At 34.0% G+C, this 19,147-nt stretch overlaps 1 protein-coding gene across 1 annotated transcript in view; it reads right to left on the minus strand.

Moving 5' to 3' along the window:
* nsl1 (non-specific lethal 1) overlaps nt 1–19,147 on the minus strand; it is a 187,728-nt gene that overhangs the window by 89,541 nt on the left and 79,040 nt on the right. Inside the window, exon 3 of the mRNA XM_090404984.1 lies at nt 5,091–5,178. Within this exon, the coding sequence (XP_090261110.1) occupies nt 5,091–5,178 (88 nt within the window). The remainder of the gene's footprint in view (nt 1–5,090; nt 5,179–19,147) is intronic.

Consider the following 19,147-nt stretch of genomic DNA (forward strand, 5'->3'; position numbering starts at 1 on the left):
CAGGAAAAACCAACAAAAAAGACAACTGCCATATTCCTTGATATGACTGCTGCTTTCAATCGTGTTTGGATCAAAAAATTAATACAAACAATACATGATATTGGAATTAGAGGAAACGCTTTAATCTGGATTGCTGATTTCATCAGAGGAAGAAAGATCAAAGTCAGAATCAATGCAGCAATATCAAAAGAGCGGAGAACCTGGGCTGGTGTTCCCCAGGGCTCAGTACTCAGTCCCTTACTATTCCTTCTATATGTCAATAATATTCATCCCTACCTTACAGAAGACACAAAAGTAACTTGCTATGCAGATGATATAGCCATCTGGCACACTAGTGCTAAAATCAAAGAATCAGAGGAAATTCTAAACAAATCCATGAGAGGATTAGAAAAATGGTCAGACGAACTTAAACTCAAAATCAACCCAGACAAAACAAAACTAAGTACATTTAGTACAGACAGGAAAAATAGACATTCCTACAATCCCAAAGTCATGATCAATAACAAGCTAATTGAAAAAGTCAAATTCAAAATACCTTGGTATTATGCTTGATCAGGAATTACGTTTTGCACAACACATCTCTAACACTTCCAACAGAGCTCTAAAAAAATTAAATATACTGAAAAGGCTTTGTGGAACAAATTGGGGCGCAAAGCCAAAAATCCTCAAAACTACTTACACTACACTAATAAGGCCAATAATGGAATATGCAGCACCTATCTGGTCACCTTCGGCCTCATCGGTAAAGAAAAAACTAGACAAAATACAAGCAAAAGCATCCAAGATTATCACTGGTGCAGTCTCATCCACTAATAACATCAGAGTCCAACAGGAATGTGGGCTTGACCTGCTGGAGGACAGACGAAAATTTGCCACCATAAAATTCATAAATAATATCATAAGCTTCCAAAGTGATCATATCTCCCTTAAAACTTATGAACATTGGAACCAAAATTGCAGACTTCACAGATCATCAACTTTACAATATGATGACACTATCAGGAAAGAAATAGGTCTTGATCAGCTAAATGTCCACATAAACAAAGAACCTCTATTTTCCAGTCCTTTACCTTCAAATACCTCCATAAATCTAAACCTTACCAAACTCTGTACAAAAAAAGAACCAAAAGAAATGCTTAAAGAAAAAGGCCTAAATACCATCAACCTTCTTTCATCCTCCAAACAGGTTATTTGTTATACCGATGGATCATCAGACACCAATATGATTAATGGAGGCGCTGGTGTTCTCCTTCTACTCCCGAAAGGTGAAAAACTTTCAATAAAAGTTGGATCTGGGAGAATCGCTTCCAATTTTACCAGCGAACTCTACGCAATAAATAAAGCACTAGAAGCCTACTTAAATCTATCATCATCTCAACAATCTGAAGGAATTATAATTTACAGTGACTCAAGATCAGCTATGGAGGCAATCAAAAATGGCAATACCAAGCTCACACAGGACATCCATAAACTCTTAAATCAACTAAAGTGTTTAGGTAAAAGTTGCATTTTACAATGGATTCCTGCTCATGTGGCATTGATCACAACGAAGCAGCTGATAAATTAGCAAAAGAGGTCAGAGAACTCAACCAAGAAACTCATATGATGACTCTTGCTGATGCCAATGCACTAGCAAAAGCTAAACTAATTCCATTGTAAATCCAATATAAAGTGATCAGCACGTGAAGATCAATACAGATGATACGAGAACATATAGAAACTGCAACAACTGCCCCAATACTGAACTGACACCCACTCACATCTTTACCTGTCCAGCAATTACAGCAGCCTTGCAAGAAATAGATCCTAATCCTGAACAACAGCTCTATACACACAAAATCACAGACATAGCCAAAGCAGTACAAGGAGCACACGGAAACATCTAAGACTCTTCAAAGGACAAGACAACAACAACAAGTGAAAAATAAACTTTCAACATCTTTCTCTAAATCCAGAGTAATTTAATAAAAAGGTGGCACACCTTTTGGCAACTCCTATAGGTAGAGATGACCTGCTAATGCTTCTGCCTGGTATCTCCACTTGGGCCTGGCTCCCACTGAAGAGACCTCAATAAAGGTCGAAACTAGTCTGGGTAGTGGCCCTTCCCTTAATGCATAACATTATACATATCTGCAAGGAGATGCGTTTTGCATTATGATGGGAGATACTGAGATAGGAGTGATGTTAGCTTGCACCTTTGCTACGAGTTGCCCGGTGTTGTACTACCTTACCCCAGTCCTGAAGATATTTTCAGGTGCAAACTTTGTTTGCTCACATTTGGATAAAGGATTAAACTAAATTTATTATACTGCAAATCTGATTATCCATAAGTTTGCTGAGTATATTTCTTAAAATTACACACCATAAATACATATATGCAAAATATTTTGTTCATAAAAGTGAATACACGTGACAATTTCCCATAATGCAAAGTGCATGAGAAGAGCAAGTTTATATCAATACAAAGGAGCAGCTGACATATGTATTTCTTTAATTTAGCAACATCATTTCTTGTTATGCATAGTTTTTCAATGCACACCCCCAAGAAATTGCCTTCTTTCTTAGCAAGCATCATATACAGTAGAACGCGCTACAGCAAATCCCCAGATAGGTTGTTATGGCACATGCTTCACTATAATGAATTTAGAGAAAAAAGATTGTTTCATGAGAATGGAGTGGGAGAAAATGGCAGGAAACTGAGGGAAATCATATATTTTAGACAGAACACCAAGGATTAGCAGAAACCACACAAAATGAAAAGTGTAAATGGAAGTATGAGATTAATAAAAATGAAAATCAACAATTAACATTTGAGTTTTGAAATGCTACACTGGCTTAAATTAATGTGACTTACCTGAATATTTTAATAAACTAAATATGTGCAGTCTGTACCATTAAAGCAAAAATAACTTGTAAACTTCAGTAGTTAAACTTTATATGGTCATTTCAAATTACAAAGAGAGAGAAAATACAAGTGATGAACATTACTCAACTTAAAGGAAGAGGAAAAGTGATTGACACAGCTGGTGTGAACAAGTTAGTTTCTTAACTTGACCAAGACCCAATAATGATGGACACATGGCATAAATTATACTGTTTTCTTCGAACTGAACCTTAAAAATGATATACAGTTTGTGTAGGTAATAGATCTATTTATTTTAGCAAGATTCTTTATTTCAGAGGGTGGTCTGAAAAGTTCTCGGCCTAACAATGAAAAAAACAAATTTATAATTTCAAAATTATTTATATTTTTAAACATAATCTCCCTTAAGACTAATACATTTATTCCAGCGATGCTCCAGCGCCATTATCCCGTCATTGTAGTGGTACTCAGTAAGATCTGCAAAATAGCCCTCTACGGCTGCAATCACCTCTTGATTTGAAAAAAAACGCTGACCAGTGAGGAAGAGTTTTAGTTTTCGGAAGAGACAGAAGTCACAAATCTGGGGAATAGAGTGGATGTTCCAACAATTCATAGTGCAGATTCCCTTAATTTTCCCATTGCCAAAACACCTTTGTGGGCAGGTGCATTGTCCGGATGAAAGATGATTTTTTTCTTCTTGCAACTAGGTCTTTTCTCACAAATTTTTTCATCTAGTCTGGTTAAAGGATCGGAACAATATTCCCCGGTTATTGTTTTACCCTTTTCAAGATAATTAATAAACAAAATGCCTTTAGCATCCCAAAACACCGATACCATGACCTTCCCTGCTGATGGAACCGACTTTGTCTTCTTTGCCGCCGAACAACCGGCTTCCTTCTGTCAACTGTTTTGACTGCTGTTTCGATTCTGGCGTATAATGATGAATCCAAGTCTCATCCATAGTAATAAATCAAAGCACAAAATCAGTTTTATTCTTGTTAAAACGCTCCAAGCACTGTTCAGAGATTTTCATGCGAGTGTGTTTTTTGATCTGCTATGAACATGCATGGCACCCATCTTGCGCAAAGCTTTTTCATTTGCAATTCTTCATGCAAAATATATCCTACTCGTTCCTTTGAAATGTCTATGGTCTCAGCAATTTCACGAACTTTGACTCACCAGTACTATATTGTGCATTATTTCTGGTGTTGTTACACTTTTTGGAAGTTCTTCACGTGGATTGGATCATCTTCAAGGATGGTACGGCCATGTTTAAACTCTGCAGCCCATTTCTTAATTGTCGAAAATGAAGGAGAAGATTGCCCACAAACTTTTATGAACTTCAAATGAATTTCTGTGGCCATTAAACCTTCTTTTACAAACAATTTTATAACCACACGATACTCAATTTTATCCATCTCAAGGGATACAGACAACACTTTTACTTCAGACAGCTGTATAAAACAAACTACTTGATAGAATGATGCAATTTCACATGGATGCTTATGACAGATGTACCAATTTAGAAAAAAAAATCTTGAGTATTGCCATCCATGGTCGAGGCAGAGAACTTTTCAGACCACCCTCGTAGGGCAAAAATCTACTGCAACTTAGAAATTTGGATTTATATTTATGTTTTAATTTTAATGGTATAGTCTGCACATATATTTATTTAATTATGAAGGTTTCTGGTATTATAATTCTGCATTTTGATTTTATATCCTTCTTTCTGTCTGATTATTGTTTGCACTCTTAATTTTTCATGTTTTGTGTTCTATATATTTAGTTTCTGCCAATCTTTTTTCTATTTCCCTCCCTTTTCTTTACGTATGGTGCTTGTCATATGTAAACTTTTTTCTATTGTCATCAATGTATGATTTCTCACCATTTCAGTTCATTCTTAAGAAGATTTTGAGCCTATACCGTTTATAATAATGCACTTAAAATAGCATTGGTTCTATGAGACTCAGGCCAGAACATTCCTGCAATTCACTATAATGGTGTTTGATGGAGGGTGGTTGTGTACTGTATTATTACCTCACTTGAAAGGCATCTAAGTCACTGCAAACTATAGAACCATTATAATTCTAAATTATGTAAAAATAAACATCACTTTATTCACATTAAAAAAATATTGAAGCAGGGCAACTTAAAAATATCTAGTGCTTCACTAAGTTTAAAATTCCATTCTAGGAAGTGATACTAATGACAAATGAAAATCTCTTACTTTCTCACAGAGGCTCCAAGTTTAGATGTAGAATGATGGGGATCACTAGCCTTTAACAATGACTCAAAATGAAGAGCCAAAGGTATATCTAAAAATTATAATATTATGAAATTAAAGGAATAAAGAAAGTTATAATCAAAACAAAGACAAATTAAGAATAATCTAATAATTACAACATAATTATCACATACAAGATATAATTCTCTTAGATAAGTATGAGCAATAGATAATTTAATAATGTAACTCCCCCCCCCCACACACACACACTATTCCTAACAAATGAATGCTTAATATCAAAGGGTTCACATAATGTCGTCATCTCAGATCTATGATGGTTACTGCACAGCCAAAAATCACATGTATTATGTGTACATGAGATGGATAAAATATAGGATTATTAAGAATTAATGGTAAAGGCAACAAAAAGTAAATGGCATGAGGCACTACATATTTATATTTATTAAATACATCTGGTTAGTTGGTGATCCATGGGATGAAAAATTTGTTTTTTCTGGCAGAAAAAAGATCTGCCACCCCTATTTAGACTCATTAACTCAACTTCAACACATAATAACAGGAGTATATGAAAACCACACCCACAGTGAAAGTATGTAGAAATTGCTCTTAAACACAATCAGTGAAATGGTATCTTACTATAAAATAAAGAACTTTAAAACTCAAATGTTGGAGTCCTGGAATGCCAAAATGCTTTGCTGCTGATCGTCGATGACAGAATGGAATGAATCCTGAATATTGTGTTAGTTACTTGTCTCTGGACCCTCTACAATGTTTCCACATCATAATGAAAACCAGGTGACCAAATCTGAGCACAATAGTCCAAGTGATGTCTGACCAGTGCTTTATACAATGGCACAAACATCTCCTTATCACCAAATGCTAGTGTGCTTCTAATCATAATCTTTGCTACATGCTCTCTAAACTTCTCAACCATCACTCCCGAATCTCTAATCTCAGTTTCCTGCTACAGTGCCATTGATATAGCACACAGCTTTATATTTCTGTACTCCAAAATGCAACACTTTGCACTTATTATTAAAACTACAATAACTATATAACTCATATCCAAGCCAAACGTCTATTCAAATCTTCCTAAAGGGAATTAGCATCAGCAGTGCTACTTATAATTCTCTCAAACTTTGCATCACCAGCAAACAACTGAAGATGCTCAGTCAATCCAGACGATATATAATTTACAAATAAGCTAAACTGCAAGGGCCCAAGACAAAATTCTGAGGGGCACACACACACTACTGGTTACCCTCTTTTTTTGAAAGCTCCATCATACATAACTTGCTGGTATCATTCAAAAAGCCAATCTCTAATCCATCTAATCAATATACTATCCACACCCATCCTCTGCAGCTTGCATACCAACTTACCATGTGGTAATTATCAAATGGTTTTTGCAAAGTCAAGGAATATCACTGTATATGATTCTTCCTTATCATAAAATGAAAGTAAATTGCTACAAGCCCTACTCTTTAAAATAAAAAAATTAAAAAAAAACTAAAAGAAAACAAAACATTTCCATCCATTTTTTGGCTCCCTTTTAAATATGAATATTATATTGTGAAGGAATCTCAAATTACATTTTGAAGAATCCTAGAGCAGTGGCATGTGTCAGTAGCAGTCACTACATAGAAGCTGGCCACATTTTGTTGGGCAAAACATGGGATTTTTTTTTTATTATCCCCTTAACATGTTTGGCTTAATTGCCTGTCATGGTCAAGTAAATTTATTCATATTAAATCAAATTAATGTTATGATAGGGCAACTAATCCTATCTACATATGATTTTATACTTGTCAAATATGTAAACTCTCCAGCCAGTTTGTTCTATATGACAAAAGAAAGACTGCAATTTTTGTGTGAGACCTAGTCCTAACATCACAGAAAAGGTTTTTAATGAAAGAAAGTTTCACACTAAAAACGATACATAAAACAGTGTAATTTACTAGTCATTACCTAAATAAATAAACTACACTAACTAGTTTCACCATCTAAAAAGAGAACTGGTGGCTTCTTCGGGGCTAGACACATCAAACGAAATATAAGGATCCTGAAGTTGATTAAATGCTGCAAAGCTGTTAAAATGCAATGGCATTTTGCATGCCATGTATTTTTGCATTTACTGTCTAGCATGAACTTGCTTACTTGCATTATAATGGTTTTTCAGTGTTTAATCAGCTTCATGACATTTATAATTATTTTGATGACTCTAGCCCTCAAGAAGCCACCAGTTCTTTTTTTTAGGTGGTGAAACTAGTTGGTGCAATTTATTTATTTAGGTAATGACTAATAAATTTCTGTTTTCTATGTATCATAGAATGGTGTCAAACAAGTTTTTCCAACCAAAAGGAATTATTACTTAACAAGCTATAAAGCTATAGCTTGTCTTTAGTATGGTCAGGTTTGTTTTTTTTTATATGATTGACTACTACCCATGAGAGGCTGTAAATGTATAGTACTGGTAACTTTGGATAGGGTAGGGATTTTTTTCATTGTTTTTTTCAATTTTTGTTTACATAATCCAGAACCCTCACTGTAGAAACCAAACATAGAACTTTTTTCAAGCCACTTCAGACCTCTGATAAACAGAGCAATGGTCATACACTGAAATTCATCTCCAACTGCTGGTTGGAGTTGGAGAGTGGGTACATTAACTATTCGGCCAACCAGATTAGTGAGTTGTCATGCATTATTCCTTGATATATATTTTACTATTCTGGCAAACTTAAACCTACAGGTTGAACTGGTATCTACCCAGTGCCTAGCTTAATTGTCAAACAAATACAGCTGCATTAATTTGCCAAAGATATGGGAGACTGCTGTTCTAAGACAACATTTAGCCTAGCTTTTCTGAATTAGCTTTGTTTTTATCCAGCCCATAGAGGATACATTGTTTTTCATATCATTTGTGCTGAGAGGATGCTGGTTGGAAATCTAGCAAGATAATTTATATTGTAAAGCACAGTTCTGCTTACAAATCTAATAAACAGCTTTGCTGATGATAGTGCATATACTGCACTTTCACTCATTTGCCAAACCTTGCACTACACAAATCACCACAATCTCCAGAATATCAACTTCTGCTTCCAAACTAAATTCTGATTCCAAACCATGCATTTCAAGGGGGTGGTGATAATCTTGTCAATTTCAATGTCAGTGAAATTTAATTGGTGCCTTATGTCTCACAAATGAACCCTTTATCACCAATCTTAATTTAACTGATGGCATCCAAATCTCTAAATGAGATCAGATCTCTCTCTCTTTGTGGAATTACCTTAATATAAAATCTTTCATGGCATAAATATATTATAGACATTGCTTCCTCAACATAAAAAGTTTTTTGTTCCAGCCATTTTATATGTGAACATTACTAACTCTTAACACATCACAAATCCAGCCAATCACTGAGTACTGTTCTTGCATTTGAAGTGGTGTCCTCAAGAACATTCCTAAAAATCCTTGATTCAGTACACAAGAGAGTAATAAGAATGATTAATTACTCTCTCACCAATTCACTCCACTAACAGACATTCAATTTTTTACTGCTTAGGAAATATGCTAGAAGGGAGCTTAGAATAGCTTCTCTTGTTATTTGTTTCCTCAGATCTTCAAAATTCAATGCAAATCAGTGTTTTCTTTCTACTAAACTTTTTTTTTTTTCATGGTGATCCCATAGACCTATAGTATTAATGTACTATAGATAAAAAAAAAAAAAAATCAGCTAACGCCTTTTTATTCCCGTATATACGGGAGTAGGCGAGGCCATTTAGCCCTATCTAACTTTTGGAGACTGAGTGGGCAGTTCAATCTCCACTGGTACCCAATCAGAGACAGATGGCCCAAGGCTATCACTAATTAAGCGGTACGCAGTGAAGAGAGACGGCTCAAATGTGCTGCCATCTCGTGGTCCCTAACCCGAACACAATATATTTAATGTCTGAAATAATGTGGGTTCTACGGTCGATTTTCTTGAGTTTACAGGACGAAAAACCCGAGTTTCCGGGAGGAAAAACCTGCTTGCCCGTGCCAGAGATCGACTAACTCGGGAACCGGTCGAAAAAAGGCTTAGAAAAATTTCCTCTAGTCGCCGACTAGACTCGAAACCAAGACTTCCTTCGTGCGGCCAAGCGCGGTGGTGTGCAAACGCCACATCCACTGAGCTACACAGGCTTTGTCGTATGTATAGATATAAGGAAAAAAAAGAAAAAGAAAAAAAGCTGCTCTTACAAATGCATTTTTATTTTTGTCAGTAATTGTTACCCTTACCTGATATGCTGTAAGTAGAATAAAGTATAAAACATTAGTGGAAAATTATATGCCAAATACCACATTTCCACTGTAATCTGTCTGGTAATAAGGCTTATATACTGGTTGCTGATAATGATATTATTTAAGGAAATTACAAAATATATATTAATTAGAATAAGTTAGTTAATATTTCGTCATCATCATAGAACAATGAACAAACTGATATGTACATGCAGGCAGGTACGCTGGATAAGTAAGACCAAATTAGAGCAACAAAGGCAAGCCAAAGTCCTAAACAGTGTCCCCTAGTCTAGGAGGGGTACAATGAATTCATAAAGATATGTGAGGAGCTTGAGAAAGATGCAACAATGAATAGTTCATGTTCATGCAAGGAACTTGGCCACTGTTTCTACAACAAGACAACATGAAGCTACACATAAAAATGTGCATTTCAACAGCTATCAAAAGGAACTAGATGTGAAGTTGGGGAACATCCTTCCTGCAGTTCACACTCGAGATTTCCTAAATAAATGAAGATCTCGGTAGTATCCAGTTTGAAAATGATTAAGTCAAAGAAGTGAGAAAAATGGTTCTGAAAACAACCTGAATAGTTTTAGTATGAGAGATTTAAAAAACTTGTTATTACACAGTGGAGAAATCATATTCATAGTAAACGAGATAATGCTAAGAAACAGTATAGGAAAATAAAGTAGACTTCAAACTATCTTTTGTATTTCATTTCATTGGAGACTACAATGTTGACAAAATAAAATACTTATTCTTCCTTTTGCACATCCCACTCAATATACAGTATGCTATATATTGAGTGATAATAGGAAATAGTAGCAGTAATACTATTACTATTTCTTACATCTTACGTGCGGCAGAAAACAACGGCTAGTGCTTTTAACCTCTCTACCGGCCGTGGTGGATGAAATAGTGAAACCAAATTGCACTTCTTATCCATGTTATTCAATAGGTGTTACAGAATCGTACCCAGATTTTGCTGGTTGGGGTGTTAATATATTTGCACTACTTTCAAATCCCATGTAAAGCTAGCTACCCTTATCTGTTCTCCTAAATAAAGACCAACTCCCTCCCCTCTCAGATCCAAGTGCAAAGGTTTCCTGTTTTTTCTACTTGTATCATGGACAAAATGGAAAATATGCCACTATCTATCTGGAAGAACCTAAGAAACATATCTACTGCCACAATTATGTTAAGTTCTATGAAACACTACACAGAATCAGATAATAGGGAAAAACCAATTATGCTCCACTCTCCACAAATAGTCCCATTTGATGAGAATTTACTTATCAAAAAAATTAGGATCCATTTATTTATTCTTATGGCAAAAGGAATACAGAATAGCTACAGGTCAATGTCCAGTCTGGAAAGTCAATCCAAGGCCTCATCTGTCACCTTGTGGATGTCCTGTAGACCACCACCGTGAAATTGGTGCCTTGGACAGTCGTTCACAATATGAGTAATCGACTGAGCCACGGGAGAACAATCACAATAAGGGTGGTCTAACAGTCCCCATTTATGTAGCAGGTAGCCATATCTGCCCTGATTAGTTCTGATCCTGTTGATTGATGACCAAACCTTCCTAGGAAGAGCCAAACAAGGCTACAGAGCAAAGGGATCTTCTACCAGGAAGCCATTTGTTGGGAGATGGTTGGACCAGTATCCTCTCCACATGTCAGGTATTGATGACAGAGCAGCTGAAGAGAGTTCGTCCATGGACCAGAAAGGCTTTCTAGATTTTAGGCAAAGACTAGGTAGATTTATGAGAGTCTGGTGCTCATTGCTTTATTCATCATCATCATTCATATCAAGGATTTAGGCGTAACATGGCCTATTCGCTTTAGAAGTCATCGTTAAATCATTTAAAAGGACAAGCGTTAAAGTACAAGCCATTAATCTTTCTGTTTGCATTCTTTGAACGTGTTCAATCCATTTATGTTTATTCTTTATTTTTTCTATTACTGGTTCTTGGTTTAATTCTTTCATGATCAAATAGGGTATACTTTGCAGTTTTTCTCATAAACTTCATTTCTGCTGTTATTAATCTTTGTTTGTCTTTTTGTTTTATTGTCCAGATTTCACTTCCATGCATGAAGACTGGTAGGGCTAATGTATTGTATACTTTTAGTCTGGTTTGTTTTTGAACTAAGTTTGGTTTAAATATAGAGTTAATTACACCTGTTATTTTTAAATATTTTGCAATTTTTACGTTTATATCTTTTTCATATGTGATCATACATCCTAGGTAGTTAAATGAATTCACCTGTTCTAAGATCTTGTTATCTATTACTATTTTAGTTCTTGCTGGATCTTGTCCTTTAAAGGCCATAGTTTTTGATTTTTCTCTTGATATTATCATACCATAATCTTTGGCTATCTCATTTAGATCTAAAATAGCTTTCTGGAAGTTATCTTCAGAATTTGTAATTATTATTTGTTTGTCAGCAAAAAGAAGAGTGCTTGAGTTCACTGTAGGAGAAAGTTTAATTCCTTTATGTAAATTTTTATTCCATTTTATTATTATTTCATTTCTTTATTAAATTCATTTCTTTATTAAATTCATTGCTTCATTAAATTCTTTAATCGAGGCTTGTCTTCTCCATATGTTTGGTGGAGCAATGTTAGATAGGACAGTCAGCCAGGAGAGAGAGGATGCTTCTCACTGTCCCACTAATTGTGTGCATAGTAGAGTTTAGCTGGGTGTCTATAACATTAGTGTGTGCACTTCTTTTCCAGACAGGGGCACAATATTCTGCTGCAGAGAACACACGAAGGCTAGTGCAGATGACCTTAGAACTTCTGCACCACAACCACAGGTTGTTCCAGCAAACCTACCAAGTGAACCTGACATCACATGGTGTGTTGAACATTAATTCTGTCAAAAAGCTGTCTGTATTTGAATACAAGTATATCACAGGTACGATTCATGTTAGTACCACCTTCTCCACAAAAAAAAAAAAAAAAATGTGCAATTCAGACTGTCCTTTGATAAGAAAAAGAATTTGATATTTCTGGTAATACAAAATTGTAAATTCATTTCAAATGAAATAGAAATTAAGCAAAACAGGCATAATTTTGTTCGCATGTATGAAATATAATTAAACTAAATGAAAAGAAGATATTTCTATCTAGATTTTTACCTAATTCAGCATAACCCCTCAGATGTCACATAAAACCTAATACACATGGCATAATAGCTTTATTTAACAATAAAATTCCATGAATTGGAAACTGGAGGGAATAATTTAATTGAGAATCTCAAAGTCATGAACTGGAGAAACAAAGATAATTCAAGGAGTTTGCAACTAATCAAAAGGCATTCTAGATAGTGTTAACTGATTAACAGACCAGTTCCTGTATTCTGTGAGGAAACAGCAATGCTGCAGACACTGTCTAGTCTACAATTTCCTTAAAAAGGTATGCTTTTATAATTTGTGTTTCTGTTTGGTAATTAACAGTGAATTATATATATTGAAATAAAGGAATATTCAATACATTATTCTTTCATAGTCGAATAGGTAAAACTTAAGATTTAGAAAGGGAAAGAGATTTTCTTTAATAATGAGAATATAGTCTTCAACTGTATTGCACATTTAAGGGTTCACTGGTCAGACAACCATTTTAAAAATAGGCTGTCAGATCCATTTTGGAAGTTTTAAGTTTCAACTATTTGGCTATGAAAGAATAGATTTAATATCCTTTTATTTCACTAACTTTATGATACCAAACTGAAGCTCTGCCTCAGTTTGGTATCATGCTCTCTATCTTATATTTTTGAAGAGCAGGACAACAGATTGATGCATATAAGCATAAATAATCAAGAATATATATATATCAAGCAATTTGAACTTGAGGAGCACACTTAACTGAAAATGTACTGAAAAACAGATCCAGACACCAGAGGGTGTCTAGATCTGTTTAAACTCACTAGAACAGTGAAAAGTACAACTGCTTACATTTTCAGAAAACGATAGAAAGAGAAGCATCACAATTAAGTTGACAATTTCTATTTGATTTGATGAAAAAGGATGTGGATCAAAATTGGGAGGGGGGGGTATAAAAATATATGCAACAGAGCCATTTATAAGAATTCCAATTATTAATAATTCTGAAGCATCTCCATAGATTCAAAGACTCATCATGGGAGGTGCACTCTAACCATTGCTTACACAATACTATCATATCTCTCCTTAAACTCATTTAATAATGAAGCACTCAACTACCTCTGGTAATCCATTCATCACACTCAAAAAAAAAAATAAATAAATAAAAAATCTAGTCCTATCACCCTTGCTAAATATGATCTTATACGATTTCCAGGGGTGATCCTTTGTTGTCTCCCTTCCATATACTGAAGAAAAAAAAAGTTTCTTCCGTTATCCTCTAAAAGCTCTTCAATAACTTATGTTTCTATCATGCCTCTTTTTCACCTATCAACTAGTCCAAGACCTAAAAATCCTATAAAAATGTTTCTTTTAAAAGATGCAAAGCTGACAAAATATTTTAAACAATTATCAAAGATATACAAAAACATACATTTTAGAACTAAGAGATTTTATCTCGCTGCAATGTGTGGAGTGTTGGTATCAGGTTCTGGACAATGTGTTTTTGCAGATTAAAAATCCAAGTCTTCATGAGGAACAAGCTTGCCATCTATATGAAACGGACTAAACTTCTTACTGAAAAGTCCCTATAAAAAGTTTCGCACACCCAATCTCATTTAGAGTGACAAACTCCACAAATGTCATCTCATCCTTGCAGGTGTAACTACACACTCAAAAATAATCTTTCATGCTATAGATAACATCTGTCGGAACCTGATTTTCTTAATCCAACTTTCCACTTCTGCACTCTTCTTTCAACCTTTAGATTCCAATTGCCATTCCAATTTAATTTTATAATTCACTTATTTTTCAACCATTCTGACTTGATATGCAACCGTATGTTTATTGCAGAATATCTTTGTAATACACAAAAAGTGATATAGAGAATTTATCACCAGGTATGAGAGACCACTATGCTGCTTACTAGCTTCTATGTCCACATTTCCAATCAAAGTTCAATATAAAATCAATGTATCTACATAGCATCATCAGTAATTTGTACTATCCTCTATGCAAATTTAAAGTGATTATTTAACCAGTATTCATTTTATCTGCTAATGCACTGGAAACATGATCTTGAATGGATCATATAATTCTCTGCCTGAAATAAAGATTAATTAGCAGATGAAGGAAACTGCTGAATAATCTTGAAACAAAAATTTCAGCATAATCCAGGGTTTAGAATAATAATCATTTGTCCAAAGACCATTGGTATGAGTGTAATCCTGTTAGATGAAAATGATGTACTGGTGGGAATAGAGATGAAGGGTACTCTGAGGATAGAAAACAGGGGAGGAAAGAGTGTTTTTTTTTTTTTATTTTATTTTTTTATTTGTTAACTTCATTCAAATTGTTAAGTGAATAGTTATTCAGTTAACAATTTGAATGCGGTAGATATATTTGGACTGCTAACAGTCATGAAATCAAAACCTATTATCCAAAGACAGTGAAATGGCCGATGTAATAAATTTGGTTTATTCTGTTATGTGTCATGTTATATTTACACTAAGACTAAAGAATTTAATGTAATGGTTCATTTCCTACTCTAAATTTCCCCTTCCCTAGAACCAGCTATAGTATTCAGTAATTTTTCATGTTTGTTGTTTTTGGCATGCACTAATTACATGGTTTACTGTTATTTCCATTACTAATTAGCTTATTCTTTTACAAATATATTTATATGTTTTATATTTCCTTCTGTAATTTCAAGAATCGTTTCACCTGCTGAATGATTTCAGTTTTTGTTTTATTTCACTATGCATGATCTGAAATTTTATAGTTCTTTTCTTTCTTGTTTGATCCAATGAAGTAGCATTTTAATATTGTTATTTTCTAGTTCTCATAATCTCAATTCTTTGAGACCAAATGCTTTACATTTCAAGTGCCTATTACACAGGAACTCAAAATTAAAATAGGCATTGATAAGTATTTATGTAAACTAGAGGACTATGACTAGAAATGGATACTAGTATGACAGACAAGCCGAATGAAATGCATGGGGAATATATGAAAATTTGTAGCAGTATCAATTTATCAAGAATTATCCAAGTTTTTAAACTGTTCATACTGAAACTGTATGAATCAACCATTTCCATTTGTCATGTATAGTTTAATCTCACACAACCAACAAATCTAATTTTTATTTGGATACGTGAAAATACTCTGCAGAATGAATCTAGTCAAAAGTTAGATGACAATTTCATGACAAATGACATTTCAATCCATAATTGTTTTTGTTTTGAAAAGGATGGAGGATCATGTGATGATCTATCCTTCTAGAAAGTAATAAGTCCAAAAATGGGTCAACGGAAATGTCTCTTCATGTGATTTTTGCACAAGCAGGTACCAAGTAACTTATTTATGGTCATATTCATTGCAAAAAAGCATTATTCTATGATAAACTACTCCCTCCACACTTTTTTACATAAATATTCAACTTTTGATGTGCATACCCAAACTGCCATCAATTCTGATGAACCGATGACTTATTTGAATCCAAATAAGCATTCAAAGTGAACTTCAGAGTCTGAAAGCTTATTTCATCTACTGATTTTTTTTTTTTTTGAAACATTCTCTTATATATTACCTAAAGGGCATAACATGCAAGTCTTCAAGTTCAATGTTAACAAGCTTCTTTTAGTTCAGCTTTCTTTCTTTCTGTTCACAATGCTAATGTTCTAGATTTAACCATTCATGTGTAGAATTATCATAAACATATAAAAATAGAAATGTATATTAGTTTAAAAAAATATTACTTTTTTTTTTTTTTAATTTGTTCCAAGTATTTAAAATGTATGGATTTAAGTTGTTTTCCAAAATGCTGGGAGACATTTCCTTTCTTTCGTTAGTAAAACTGCACTACATCATCCTTTACCACTTTATTTCTTCCTCAGGGAATTTCATCACATTTGAAAGACCAAACTTTCAAATGTGATAAAATTTCAAGAAGAGATGGAGGGAGATGGTGAGGAGGACTTGAGGATGAAGAACTTGGATGTGGTTACAGCCCAAGACAGAAGGATGTGGAGGAAACTCACTACAAATGGCAACCCTACTTAAGTGGGTCAAGCTGCAGAAGAAGGTAAAGGATAAATAAAGAATAATTATCCTTTACCCAGACCAAACTTTACAGATATAAAGTTGGTAAAATTAATTACTTAACGAATAAATGTTGCTTAAAATCATATCAGTTCATAAGAAATTACAATAAGCTCATATCAAATTTCATCATTATCTGGTGAATAATTCAGTGTTCATACTAAATCTGTCCACTTTGATTGTCACACACTAGATTAAACACAAGTGGACATGGCCTCCAACAACTGCTGGTTAAGCTAAGCTTTCCTAAAATGAGAAGGTTTACAAAGGTTTTATGCTTTGTGCTAAACTGTGTTGCACTCCACTTATATGCTTAAATTATACCTGAAGATTATGAATTGTCAAGAGTTTAACAGGAAGTGTGTTTGCAACAAATATAATAAAATGATATCTGACAAGAAATGACATTCTTGTTTTATCCTTTCCCCAATTGTTCATGAGTGAACAATCTGCATGTGAAGTAGCTTTGTGATTTTGTGATCAGGCCACTAGTATATGGAGGCCGAGGAATTCATATCAAAATCATCCTAAATATCCCATTAAGCATAACACTTCCTATTGAACATGCATACTGTATACTGCTTGTATTATTACTGTCCAGAATGCTTTCAATCCTTGAAATCCCTTCAATGGGTAGCAAAATCCAAGATATATTGAGAGCTAAATCAATGGCAGAATGCATATCCATAAATAAGAAGAAAGAGTAATACCCCCCCATAACATTAAAATATTCTAGACAAGAGATGAAAGCAGAAAAATGCCAATTTTTTTTTTTTTTTTTTTTTTTTTTTTTTTTTTTTTTTTATATTCATTAACTAAACAATACTTTTCTTGGTATCTCCTTTAATAAATCTTTGTTCTGAACCATTATCATTTTACAGATAAATTCATGGCAGTTTTGCAACCGAGTGAATTGTATGTACTTTGTTGCATGAGGTAAAGCATGCCTCCGAAAATATTATTTAGGGAGAAAAATTCATGCTCACTTGACTAATCCAAGAAAAGATATTTTGTGTGTTTTTTCCCCCCCAAAGCATAAACTAAAACACTGCCTTTCCATATTTATAGTACAGTATTACCTTTAATACTGTATTTACTGTTTTAATACTCGACTCCCCCCACCCCCTCTCAGTATTCTACCTAAAATATAACAGAAAGCATTTAACTATATTTAAAACTACAATACATGCATACACCTTGTGAAAGTTTTCTCTGATTTTGTAAAAAGAGGCAATAAGCAACCAGCTTGTAGGAGATGCAAAACAGTGAAGCATGCAGAAGACTTTGCCCCCTCCTAAATCAATTCACAATGTGAAAGAAAGCCGAATAATTCTGGTATACTGTTAATTCTGTTTCTAATTAACCACCCAGTTACTTGTTCAAATGTTGCAACAAACTATTCAATTCAAATAACACCATTAGCAGCTCTAATTATAAAACATACAAAGCTTCTTCAGCATTTAAACAGAGCTTTTTCCTCCCCCAAGCATTCCTTGTTATCAGAACAATTAACTCTGCAGAAGTATTCAAACAAATACTACCATAGAATCATACTACATTATGATGACTCCTCTAAAGCTTCTTAAAAATTGTTGATTTTACGAAAAGAGAGCAGAGCTAATTATTTATCCCCAATCTCTCAAATTACTAGTTTCAGCAGCATTTTCTCTCTCTGTCTTTCTTTCCATTCTCCTCCCTTTCATTTTCGATAGCATACTTTTCTACAAAACTTACCATAAACAAAGTACATTTATTTTAGTGGCATGTATAATTCTAGCACCTTTTCCAACTTGTTAGAACCTGAGTGGCATTTAGCCAACATGCATTCAAAGTTTCTATATGCATGCTAAAGTGAATTCTATCCTTCGTTATTTATTTTTATTATTTGCATCCTTTATTATAAATTTATATTATTTATATCCTTTTATTATTTTTATTAAATAAAAATCAGAAGGATAAAAGCAGGAGTCTTAATCTCATATCCTTTACTTCGATTCTTTGAAATAACCTGACTCAATACACATTTCCTAAAATGTGATAAAAACTATAATCATTTAAACCTAACATTAATAAGTTTTCTTTCTTTTTGATCTTCAACTATTTCACAAATGTTTCATGCAGGACTGCTATTTACAAAATTTTGCATGTTCAATAAGATTAAATAAACTGAAATTATGAGGGTGGTTTGAAAAGTTCTTGGCCTAACAATGAAAAAACAAATTTACAATCTCATTTTTTTTTTAACATAATCTCCCTTAAGACTAATACATTTATTCCAGCGATGCTCCAGCGCCATTATCCCGTCATTGTAGCGGTTCTCAGTAAGATCAGCAAAATACCCCTCTACAGCTGCAATCACCTCTTGATTCGAAGAAAAATGCTGACCAGCGAGGAAAAGTTTTGGTTTTGGGAAGAGACAGAAGTCAGAGGGAACAAAATCTGGGGAATAGGGTGGATGTTCTAACAATTCATAGTGCAGATCCCTTAATTTTCATATTGCCAAAATACCTTTGTGAGCAGGTGCATTGTCCTGATGAAAGATGATTTTTT

This window comes from Typopeltis vanoorti, chromosome 15 (genome assembly GCF_054136105.1).
Source record: "Typopeltis vanoorti isolate ZY-2024b chromosome 15, IOZ_Tvanoo_1.0, whole genome shotgun sequence".
NCBI lineage: Eukaryota > Metazoa > Arthropoda > Arachnida > Uropygi > Thelyphonidae > Typopeltis > Typopeltis vanoorti.